Below are 12,568 nucleotides of genomic sequence, written 5' to 3' on the forward strand. Positions count from 1 at the left end.
TTATGTGGGGCATAATGTGGCATACTTTCATGGTTTATCCATGGATGCTGGACTGTGGTGATCCTTGGCAGGCCACAGGCCACAAGTGATGGATTTCAGGAATGACTGTCTCACTGCAAGTGTATAGTACAGTGTGGCATTTCGTAGAAATTTTGTTTATTCGAGTACATTTTGGCACTTCGAAAGTAGTTTATATATTTGAAAGTATGGACTATAAGAAGAAAACTGTGGCTGTCTCTGGCAGTTTGTACACTATGTACCTATGTATTTCTTGAAAGAAAAATTACACATTACCAGTAGAATAATAAACATAACACATTGGGTAATAACCAACAATTATAAACATAGTAGAACCAACATTTTATTGGTGGTCACCTATAGTATTGGTTTATACAACTCTTTCTCACCTTATACATTTCTTTCAAGAGGCCTACTTTCTTGTGGGGTTATTACTGAAAGCAGTAAAGGTATTCCAAATCTGTCATGCAACTCCAACAAAATGCGTAATTTTGTTAACAAATGTGTTTCACTTTATTGAAATAAAATATCAGTGGTCTTAATGAAACACATACCTGTATACCATTTGGTTTGCTTTCTCCATCTAAACAGTTAATTACAAAAGATGTTGATGTTAGTAGATTTTTGCTCACACGTTTAAAAATAATGGAAGTCCTTACATTTTTTGTCAACTTATCTTCACTTGCCCCCCCCCCCCCCCCTTCCCATGAACCATGGACCTTGCCGGTGGTGGGGAGGCTTGCGTGCCTCAGCGATACAGATAGCCGTACCGTAGGTACTACCACAACGGGGGGGTATCTGTTGAGAGGCCAGACAAACGTGTGGTTCCTGAAGAGGGGCAGCAGCCTTTTCAGTAGTTGCAAGGGCAATAGTCTGGATGATTGACTGATCTGGCCTCGTAGCAATAACAAAAACGGCCTTGCTGTGCTGGTACTGCGAACGGCTGAAAGCAAGGGGAAACTACAGCCGTAATTTTTCCCGAGGGCATGCTGCTTTACTGTGTGATTAAATGATGATGGCGTCCTCTTGGGTAAAATATTCCGGAGGTAAAATAGTCCCCCATTCGTATCTCCGGGCGGGGACTACTCAAGAGGATGTTGTTATCAGGAGAAAGAAAACTGGCGTTCTACGGATCGGAGCGTGGAATGTCGGATCCCGTAATCGGGCAGGTAGGTTAGAAAATTTAAAAAGGGAAATGGATAGGTTAAAGTTAGATATAGTGGGAATTAGTGAAGTTCGGTGGCAGGAGGAACAAGACTTATGGTCAGGTGACTACAGGGTTATAAACACAAAATCAAATAGGGATAATGCAGGAGTACGTTTCATAATGAATAGGAAAATAGGAATGCGGGTAAGCTACTACAAACAGCATAGTGAACGCATTATTGTAGCCAAGATAGATATGAAGCCCACACCTACTACAGTAGTACAAGTTTATATACCAACTAGCTCTGCAGATGACAAAGAAATTGAAGAAAGGTATGATAAAATAAAAGAAATTATTCAGATTGTGAAGGGTGATGAAAATTTAATAGTCATGGGTGACTGGTATTCGAGTGTAGGAAAAGGGAGAGAAGGAAACATAGTTGGTGAATATGGACTGGGGCTAAGAAATGAAAGAGGAAGCCGCCTGGTAGAATTTTGCACAGAGCACAACTTAATAATAGCTAACACTTGGTTCAAGAATCATGAAAGTTGGTTGTATACATGGAAGAACCCTGGAGATACTAAAAGTTATCAAATGGATTATATAATGGTAAGACAGAGATTTAGGAACCAGGTTTTAAATTGTAAGACATTTCCAGGGGCAGATGTGGACTCTGACCACAATCTATTGGTTATGACCTGTAGATTAAAACTGAAGAAACTGCAAAAAGGTGGGAATTTAAGGAGATGGGACCTGGCTAAACTAAAACAACCAGAAGTTGTACGGAGTTTCAAGGAGAGCATAAGGGAGCAATTGACAGGATTGGGGGAAAGAAATATAGTAGAAGAAGAATGTGTAGCTTTGAGGGATGAAGTAGGGAAGGCAGTAGAGGATCAAGTAGGTAAAAAGACAAGGGGTACTAGAAATACTTGACTAACAGAAGAAATATTGAATTTAATTAATGAAAGGAGAAAATATACAAACGTCTCAAAAATGAGATCGACAGGAAGTGCAAAATGGCTAAGCAGGGGTGGCTACAGGACAAATGTAAGGATGTAGAGGCTTATCTCACTAGGGGTAAGATAGATACAGCCTACAGGAAAATTAAAGAGACCTTTGGAGAAAAGAGAACCACTTGTATGAATATCAAGGGCTCAGATGAAAACCCAGTTCTAAGCAAAGAAGGGAAAGCAGAAAGGTGGAAGGAGTATATAGAGGGACCATACAGGGGCGATGTACTTCTGGACAATATTATGGAAATGGAAGAGGATGTAGATGAAGATGAAATGGGAGATACGATACTGCGTGAAGAGTTTGACAGAGCACTGAAAGACCTGAGTCGAAACAAGGCCCCAGGAGTAGACAACATTCCATTGGAACTACTGACGGCCTTGGGAGAGCCAGTCCTGACAAAACTGTACCATCTGGTGAGCAAGATGTATGAAACAGGCGAAATACCCTCAGACTTCAAGAAGAATATAATAATTCCAATCCCAAAGAAAGCAGGTGTTGACAGATGTGAAAATTACCGAACTATCAGTTTAAAAGCCACAGCTGCAAAATACTAACACGAATTCTTTACAGACGAATGGGAAAACTAGTAGAAGCCGACCTCGGGGAAGATCAGTTTGGATTCCGTAGAAACAATGGAACACATGAGGCAATACTGACCTTACGACTTATCTTAGAAGGAAGATTAAGGAAAGGCAAACCTACGTTTTTAGCATTTGTAGACTTAGAGAAAGCTTTTGTCAATGTTGACTGGAATACTCTCTTTCAAATTCTAAAGGTGTCAGGAGTAAAATACAGGGAGCTAAAGACTATTTACAATTTGTGCAGAAACCAGATAATAGTTATGAGTCGAAGGACATGAAAGGGAAGCAGTGGTTGGGAAGGGAGTAAGACAGGGTTGTAGCCTCTCCTCGATGTTATTCAATCTGTATATTGAGCAAGCAGTAAAGGAAACAAAAGAAAAATTCGGAGTAGGTATTAAAATCCATGGAGAAGAAATAAAAACTTTGAGGTTCGCCGATGACATTGTAATTCTGTCAGTCAGCAAAGGACTTGGAAGAGCAGTTGAATGGAATGGATAGTGTCTTGAAAGGAGGATATAAGATGAACATCAACAAAAGCCAAACGAGGATAATGGAATGTAGTCAAATTAAGTCAGGTGATGCTGAGGGAATTAGATTAGGAAATGAGACGCTTAAAGTAGTAAAGGAGTTTTGCTATTTGGGAAGCAATATAACTGAGGATGGTCGAAGTAGAGAGGATATAAAATGTAGACTGGCAATGGCAAGGAAAGCGTTTCTGAAGAAGAGAAATTTGTTAACATCGAGTATATATTTAAGTGTCAGGAAGTCATTTCTGAAAGTATTTGTATGGAGTGTAGCAATGTATGGAAGCGAAACATGGACGATAAATAGTTTGGACAAGAAGAGAATAGAAGCTTTCAAAATGTGGTGCTACAGAAGAATGCTGAAGATTAGATAGGTAGATCACATAACTAATGAGGAAGTATTGAATAGGGTTGGGGAGAAAAGAAGTTTGTGGCACAACTTGACCAGAAGAAGGGATCGGTTGGTAGGACATGTTCTGTGGCATCAAGGGATCACCAATTTAGCATTGGAGGGCAGTGTGGAGGGTAAAAATCGTAGAGGGAGACCAACAGATGAATACACTAAGCAGATTCAGAAGGATGTAGGTTGCAGTAGGTACTGGGAGATGAAGAAGCTTGCACAGGATAGAGTAGCATGGAGAGCTGCATCAAACCAGTCTCAGGACTGAAGACCACAAAAACATCAACATCTTTACTTGCCCTTGAGATATCAAAATTTGTCAGTGAAAAATGCTAAGACTTGTCTAGAAATCAGGGAAAATAGTGAATTTCACTTGGGGGGAACTTGGGGCAACCCTGAGGTAGACATACGTTTATCAGCTTATCTGAAGTGTCAAAAGGTAAACCTTTAATGTGCGTGTTTCTGATACTTGAACAGTTTCCATTTTGGATCAATAATGAACATCACAAACACAATAAAAATGTAACATTAGATAACAAGTAAATTGTCACTCTTCAGCACCACTGTTTCTACTGTTCATCTCACTAGAGCTCATTCAACTACTTGGTTTTATTTTGCTTTGTCTTTAAGCCTCTTTCCAAGAACGTATTCACCACTGTCTTTAAATATTTGTCATCTCATGGAATTTAAATGTCATTTAAATGTTTGTGTCCTTCCCCGTATTTTAGTGTTTCTTGCTGCATGTACGTACTACAATTTTCCTTTAAAATTTCTCCCTTTCACCTTCCCTTCATGTGTGCAGTCTGTTTACAGTAAGTTGTAGGATAACAGTAGAATTTGAAGAGTTTTATAGCATCAGTTGCCACAAAGTAATCCTTAACAACTTTCCTATTACATAACAAATTAAAGTTTTGGGCAACATGTTGTCAATATCACTTAAACAAGTATTTTTCATAAAGTACTTCCAGAAATGCAAGAGAAATATTGAATGTGTAGTAACACTGAAGTGTTGAAACATCAAATGATAAAGCTGAATCAAGTGACAAATTGTGCTGGTTTCTCTGCAGATGCTAAAAATTTATTTTGTTCTTAGGAATGGAAAATGCAGTGGAACTTAAAAAATTGGTATGCATCAGTAGAGTGTAAAAAGATTTAAAGTTCAGTTACAATTGACTTTTTAAAACTTAGCTGAAGAAAACCAATTAAACTTTAATGCTCTAGTATTTGCTTGGTGCAAAAACCCCATTATTATTTCTTCTGTACAATAATAGCAGCTATATATGAAGATGGAATAGTTATAGTGCGTATTTGAAATTATACCTACAAGATATTTAGTTTAAGTTAAAGACCAGAGGTTAAAAATACCACTTCAGTTGTAAAATACTTTTATCATCACACTACTCGTTTCGGGCTCTCATATGCCCATCTTCAGATGTCGTAACTTGGTGCTCTGACCACGAGCACCACGGTAGATGTGTAAAAGGTGTGGTGTGCTACCTACGAGCCCAGAGCATGGACTCAATGCTATGTGCTTGTAGGTAGCACACCGCACCTTGTACATGTATACTGCAGCACTTGGAGGTCACAGCACCAAGTTAAGACACCTGAAGATGGGCGTATGAGAGCCTGAAACCAGTCGTGTGATAATAAAAGAACTTCACGACTGAAGTGTTATTTTCAATCTCTGGTATAATGCTTAGTTGTGGATGTTTCTCCTACAGGGTTGTTTTTTAAGTTATACATCACATGACACCTTCTTCCACTTTCAATTTCTTTACTGGCTGAAAGAATTACTCTAAAAAGGAAATCCTAGAGGGTGGTGGGAAAAAAACATAAGAGCATTAGAGATGCCATAACTGCGAAAGTTTTTGATGTTTCTCATCTGCATTGGCCGCTCATATTGTTGGCTATTAAGAAATAGTCTTAGCTTTGCTATGCTTCTTGTGACACATAGGTGCCTCATAATGAACTTGAACTGTGTATTACCAAAGTACATCTGCAATAAAAAATTTTGCTCTAGTAGAGAATGTCCTATATATAGAAATGACACCTGTGTAGAATTTAAAGTGAAACCTTAAATATAAAATTACTGACACATTTCCCCATTTTTGTAAATAAGGATACAGAAAACTTAGTGCTCCTGGGGAAAAATTCTAAATTTTGTTGAACAAAAATTGTGCCCTCACATAAAAACACTTTTCCAGAGGTACATACTTACCATTCATTGAACAGATAGATGCAATTGTGTGTATGCTGTGTGTATTTGGCTCCTGTTGTAAATTTTGAATACTGGTGATGCATAAAACATTTGCAACACCTGCCAAAATTGTGTAAACTATGAACAATGTTCAGTTCTTTCAAAATGTATACAGTAAAGCAGCATTGAACCAAAAAATATTAGTCCCAATTTTTGTAGTTCAGACTTAGGCATTTTGCCAGAGTTTATGGAATTCCTTGTCAATACACTCTTGTTAAATTTTTTTGGTAATACTTAAGAAGGTATTAACCCAAGGATGCCCAAGCCTTTTTTTCTAACTTGAATGACTATGGGGGGGGGGGGGGGGGGGGTAGTTCGGCGAACCCACAGGTATTAAATAAGTTTACTGATGAAAAATTAGAACTTTCAAAATGGTTTATGTATTTTAACTAAGGCATAAATTTATAAATGTTGTTAATTGTCATAAATATTGGATTGAGTGAATAAAAAATGGACATATTACAATACAAAATACAGATGTGTTCATATACAATAGACTACTGAGTCCTCAACTTCAAGGCAAGAGACACACTTCACAATTTTTTCTGAATGTGTGTTACACACATGTTTGTGACATTGTCCACAATACTGTTTTGGTTTAGATTGTTACTTCTGCTTCTTTGTTTTACCTTTTCTTACACAAATATGGCACCGACCTTTCCCTGCAGGAGGCTGATGTGCTTCTGTTGTCACTTCTTTGATTTTCTTTTGTAGAATAGTCAACATTGATTTAACAGTTTGGTTAGATAACCCTCTTACATTGGCCCTTCTTTCTCGTACCTGCAATTTCACTGGTTCCATATCAGCTTCCAGGAGATAAAGTTTCCGTTTGTTCTGTTTCCTTTCATTCCATCTTGGATGTTCCTGGGTGAATATGGTGGTTGCATTGATAGCACAAATGTCGATGAGGGAGTAAAATACAGATAGAGGCCGTCTCTTTGTTCCCCTCTTGCAGGTGTACATACGCGCCATTTGATCGATGGTATCAATTCCACCTTCAGTGGAATTATAATATGCATTTATCTCGGTTTTATTCTTCTCTGCTCCAACAGTGCCTTTCTCTTGGTGCATTGTTGACATCAGTAAGTTTTTACTTGGTTTCGTTTTTGCTGTGTAGGACACTAAAGTTACTGGGGGCCTACGTGTTGGGAACTGCACTAACTCACTGCAAGTTTACAAGATAAATAACAGCTGACATCTACAATCACTTCCTCTGAAAGGAAACCGATTGTTGTGAATATCAAGAATACCAACGAACAAGAAACTAACTTGCATTGTTGTTGAGATGAGAAATACGAAATCCTACTAAGTGAAATTTTCTATAGCATGGAAGGCTAATGGGGGGAGGGGGTGGTTGTTGGACCCATAATAAGTTTATTTTTTCTTTCAAAGCAGGAATTTTCTATAAACTATACTGACACTAACGTTTAATAAAATAGCCAACGAACAATAACTCAAATGGAATATGTAATATGAAAGTTACTTGGGAAAAAGCAGGGGACATAAAAAAAAAAAATGTGGGTTTAATGAAAACACCCCCTCCCCCATTTGGTGTCCTAGGGTTAACATTTGACCAAATTTACCTACTAAGCTTTCTTTGCTCACATGTGTAATAGGAATACGAAACGGCTCCTAATTTAACCAGTCTGCATCTAGTCAGTAATAGCACATGTAAATTTGTGTAACAATTAAAACATTTATGTGGTTTCATTCTTTTCACATGTTCCTTGGCCCATATTTTCAATGCTGGCTGTTGATGTGAAAAATCAGTACAGTCGCAAGCTAAATTTCCTCTGTGGAAATGTGGTTACATTATGGCTGTTCACTTAACAGGATTTGTGTTTTAATGACGACCTACAAATAACATACCTTCTATTCAGGTCATCAGTGGAGTAAGAAATTTAAAGAACAAATGATATGAATTTTCAAAATTTATCTGCCAGCGCATTTAATTCACAATGGAAGATTCTTTACAGCAGACTAGAGTAAAAAATAAGGCATAATAGCATCATTCATTTTGACAGTTGTCATGAAGTAAAGATACACACACAACATTATTCTTCAGTGTAGTGTATCCTTTGTCTCTTGAATTGTCCCAGAAGAGTAGTCCATTGTACATAAAATGGGATTACACAAAGTAAATTAATTTTCTGATGTTTTAATTACCAGAATTCGCACTTAAACCTAGAGCAGATGTGGAATTAAGCATTTGGAAAGATCCGGTTGTGATTTCCAGTTAATTCTGGTATATGCACATTCAGAAATAGTAGTCTCAAATGTTTACTTTCCATCTTGTGTTGAATTGCTATTCTTGTCTTGCACATCTTTTTCTTAAGGAAAACTCCATTTACAGAGGATGAAGACTTCAACTAATTGCTTATCTTCTGTTGCAGCTCTGTGCTCTTTGCTGATCACATAAGCACCATAAGTAAGCGCAGTTTATCTTTTTTGGTATAAGATAGGCCATTTATGTATGAACAACAAGAGTGGGTCATGTTGAATGTCAGTAGTAACCTGGCCTCATTAGAAGATTCATCAGAGCTGTGTAAGCAATTTGCTTATCTTGAACAATTTCCAGCCCCAGTCTGGTTCTGTCTGAAACATAAGCCTTGCCATATACTCTTTTTCACACAGCTTGTGTGTTCAATATGGTTTAGTACTTGCCTTTTATTTTCAGCCTTCATATTTTTCATCCCCCTATCCTTTGGTCTTCCTCATGACTGTTTCTTTCGCATCTCCATTTTGTACATCTTCCTGGGCACTCTTGCTTCCCATTCTCTTAGTGCCCATACCATCTTAGTCTTGATATTCTGTCCAGCTCTTGAAGGGTCCCTCTTTCACTATTTTCCTTACTTTTCCATTCCTCATCCACTCTTTGTTACTCCTCTTGTACTTCTGAGAAACTTCAAAGGCCTGTAATCTGCTCACATCTTACCCAAGTTTCAGGTACATAGGTCAAAACTGGGATGTAGTAACTTCTATTTCAGACATCTTTCCATTTGTGGGACATCCTTGTTCCAAACCAGGTTCCTAACGCTTGGCAAGTATGCATGTGTGTATGCCACTTCTCCTCTGTCATACTTCCCAAGTACTGCTCACTTCCCACCTTCAATTGCTCCTCCAAACCTTATTCTGCTAATTGGTCTATATTTCTAGTTGTAACCATGATTTCACATATGTTTAAATTTCATCTCTTACACTTTCTTCCCAAGCATGCAGCTGTTCCTGAATGTCCTCAGTTTCCCCAGATTGTAGTAATCTGCAAACACTATTGTTTTAACCTTTCGTTTTCTCAAGTTTCTTCTCCTGCTGTGACCATAATCATAGAACATCACAGTGAAAAACAGGGGTGACAATGCACTCCACTGTACCACACCACTTGTTTGCTGCAACTATTTTTACGCAGTTGAGACTTCCACAGTACATATCCATTTTGCTTCTGATCAGTGAAATGTTAAAGTGAACCATGTACTCCCTATACCTTGAAAGCCATAAGCTTAAAGCTTCTTAAAAATATTGTGATTTAGGCAAATGCCATGGACACACCACACACATCCTGATAAAAGAAATACTGTAATTCATAGTCAAAAATGCTGTCTCGTGAGTTCCTTCTGGAGTACAAACTGTGACTGGCTCAGAATCTAATTGCAGATGTGCTTGCTTATTCAAAACATTAAATTTTCTTTCCCAAAATATTCGAAGTTCATTAATCAGCAGAGGTGTTCAAACAATAACGTACTTAAGTCTGGAGAGGCACCCCTGTGATAGTGATGAATAAGCTGTGTGTAGCTGTAACAGCACACCACACTTTCATGTTTAGCTTGTAGTTTACTCATCTTGTGGGAATTTTTGGTTTTAGGAAAGCTGATCGTAGTAATCTCAGTGGATAAGACTAGTGATCCTGAATTGATTGGATGTACGTGGCATATACTATTCAAATGTTTTAATTGGCTCTGAGCACTATGGGAGTTAATATCTGAAGTCATCAGTCCCCCGGAAACTTAAAACTACTTAAACCTAACCAACCTAAGAACATCACACACATCCGTTCCCAAGGCAGGATTCGAACCTGCGACCGTAGCGGTCGCGCGCTTCCAGACTGAAGCACCTAGAACCGCTCGGCCACAAAGACCGGCACATATACTGTAATGCTTTCTGTTTTGAACTGTGCTAAGTTTCTTAGTTTTCACTAGAAAGTGATTATTAGAAGCTTGCTATGTGTTTGATGTTGTAAGCCATTGCTTCCGTATCAGAACAAGATAATCTTTTAATTTCCTGTTTTCTAATTACACACCCCTTTGTTTCAGTTTTATTTTCAAAATTGTTAATCTGACGTTAAATGTAAGGTAATAGTTGTTTCTTGTACAGGTCAATGTTCTGGTCTGACTGGGGCAAGAATCCAAAGATTGCGACAGCTGGTATGGATGGATCCTCACCACGGGCCTTTGTGGTCGGTGTGCACTGGCCCAATGGAATAACTATAGACATTGGCAATGAGCGCTTGTACTGGGTGGATGCCAAACTGAAGTCAATAGAATCTGTCAACTTGGATGGCAGTGATCGCAGGGTATGTAGGAACACACATTTGAAAGAAATTTCAGTGGAAAACTGTCTTGTAATTTTGGGAAAAGGATTTATCAGACAACAGATAAGCAGACATATCTCACGCACTGGGGCCAGGAGGCACGGATTCGTTTCACGGCTACTGTAGTTTAATCCAAGCATTATTAAGCTAGGACGTACACACACATACATACATTCAAAAGCACAAACTACTCTAATGGAAGTAGAAGACTGAATTAAGAGAAGTGCTGAGTCTTAATGCTGAGTAAAACAGCAACTGTTTTTTCCCCCTAGAAGATCCACAACATACATTGGAGAGACTCTGATCTTAAGTATTGGCCTGATGTAACTAACACAGTTGCATGGGTACAGACAAATAACCCCTTAACAATTTTTTCAAATTATTCCAAAAAATACATTTGTTAATTAAAATCATAATATCATGAACGGCATTGCACATAGACACATAAAGACAGCTTTTGAAGTGCAAAATGCATATCAAAATTATGGATATCACCAATAATTAAATCAGGAGTATACTAGTGTACAGGAATTTGACAGAAGTGATAATAAATCTTGATGGTGGCTGGACCACAGTATGGAGTATTTATCTTGTGCCACTGTGTGATGTTTGCCTGCTTTATTTCTTTGTTGATTGTCGTCGATGTCGATGTACTGCGTTTTTATACTGGCTGCAAAATGGGGGCTGGAAATTCAACACTGACTACTGTAAATGATGTAGCCGACAGTTGCACAGTTGCTTTTCATAGTTCTTTACTTTCACTGTTCACAACTCCACGGTATTATCCAGTTATATGGCCAGTTCACTGTTGGTTAACTTTTGACAAGCCTCATTAATAGTTTGCAGGCAAACGTTAGCATACTGCTGCAATAGTTTACCATTGAACATCTATGAGCAGTAAAAACCTAACCAAACAGTTCTTGCAGAATAATACGGTACACGTAAGACTACTGAACAAACAATGTCATTATTTTAACACACGGCCTATTTGTGTCACACTTATTTCACTGTTAAGTTGTTCTCCTCTGAAAATCAACAGTGGACTTACTGACTGGGGACCAAAAATCGGGCCTTAATAATCATCACAATAATAGGTACTGAAACATTGTTAGATGTTTAATTTGCAGAAATTACAATTAAAACATAACTCGTTCAATTAACTGAATGTATAGAAAAATTCCTTCTTTTTAACAGTTGCTTCTACAAGGGTTAGGCTGAATTATTTGTTTAAATAATTAAATTATAGGCACACACGCGCACACTTGCCCGTGCTTGTCAAAAGCTGTGTGCGCACACGCCTTTAATTATTATGTAATGAAGGGCCGACTTTTCTAGCATGTTTTCGGGTAGAGCCAAGTAAATACTTTAAGAATCCTAGTAGTTCTTCTCCCAAATGTTTATAATTAGTACAGAATTTGTTTGTTTATAAGTGCTGTGGCCACATGTAGTAAGCGTTGCGTCACGCAGTGGAGAATGGCAAAACAGAGGTAGCTGGCGACCGAGGCGTTGCGAAGTAAACGCAGCACAGATAGCCTTGCTGACAGAAGCAGTCTACCCATCGGCTGACACAAGAACACACACAGACCGAGTGCCGAGCGAAGTCTGGAGAGTGCTGTGTAAGGGGAAGAGAGACCAGCACGCTAAGTTACACTGCAATATACTGCGAGAGTAATAACAAAAAGCTACCACCGAGGGCAAAAAAGTCCTCCTGCCGGATATAAATAGTAGAGTGCAGGCAGCAACTGACAGAAGCCATTAGCAAGCAGTTCGGATCTGAGGACGGATGTTTTCAATGTCCGAATGTTCAATCTTCGTAGGGGACTATTCCGGAAGTCTGTTCCAGCTCGCAGGAGTCATCCATTTGCCGCTACATGTCAATTTCAGCTCTGAGGGTCGGCCCGAGTTTGATCATCACCTTGGCTGACTAACAACAGCAAGAACTTCCATCAGGACTGGCCGCAACGCGGTCTTGGTCACAGGCGCCGCCAGGGACTGACGCCCAAACTCCACGGCAACCCGGCCCCACGGCGCATGGTCTGCCC

At 38.8% G+C, this 12,568-nt stretch overlaps 1 protein-coding gene across 4 annotated transcripts in view; it reads left to right on the forward strand.

The window, feature by feature from the left end:
* LOC126266851 (vitellogenin receptor-like) overlaps positions 1-12,568 on the forward strand; it is a 294,813-nt gene that overhangs the window by 152,832 nt on the left and 129,413 nt on the right. For all 4 annotated transcript variants that reach the window (XM_049971452.1, XM_049971456.1, XM_049971455.1 and 1 more), the window contains one exon: positions 10,310-10,508. In XM_049971452.1, the coding sequence (XP_049827409.1) occupies positions 10,310-10,508 (199 nt within the window). The remainder of the gene's footprint in view (positions 1-10,309; positions 10,509-12,568) is intronic.

Source organism: Schistocerca gregaria, chromosome 4 (genome assembly GCF_023897955.1).
Source record: "Schistocerca gregaria isolate iqSchGreg1 chromosome 4, iqSchGreg1.2, whole genome shotgun sequence".
NCBI classification, from domain to species: domain Eukaryota; kingdom Metazoa; phylum Arthropoda; class Insecta; order Orthoptera; family Acrididae; genus Schistocerca; species Schistocerca gregaria.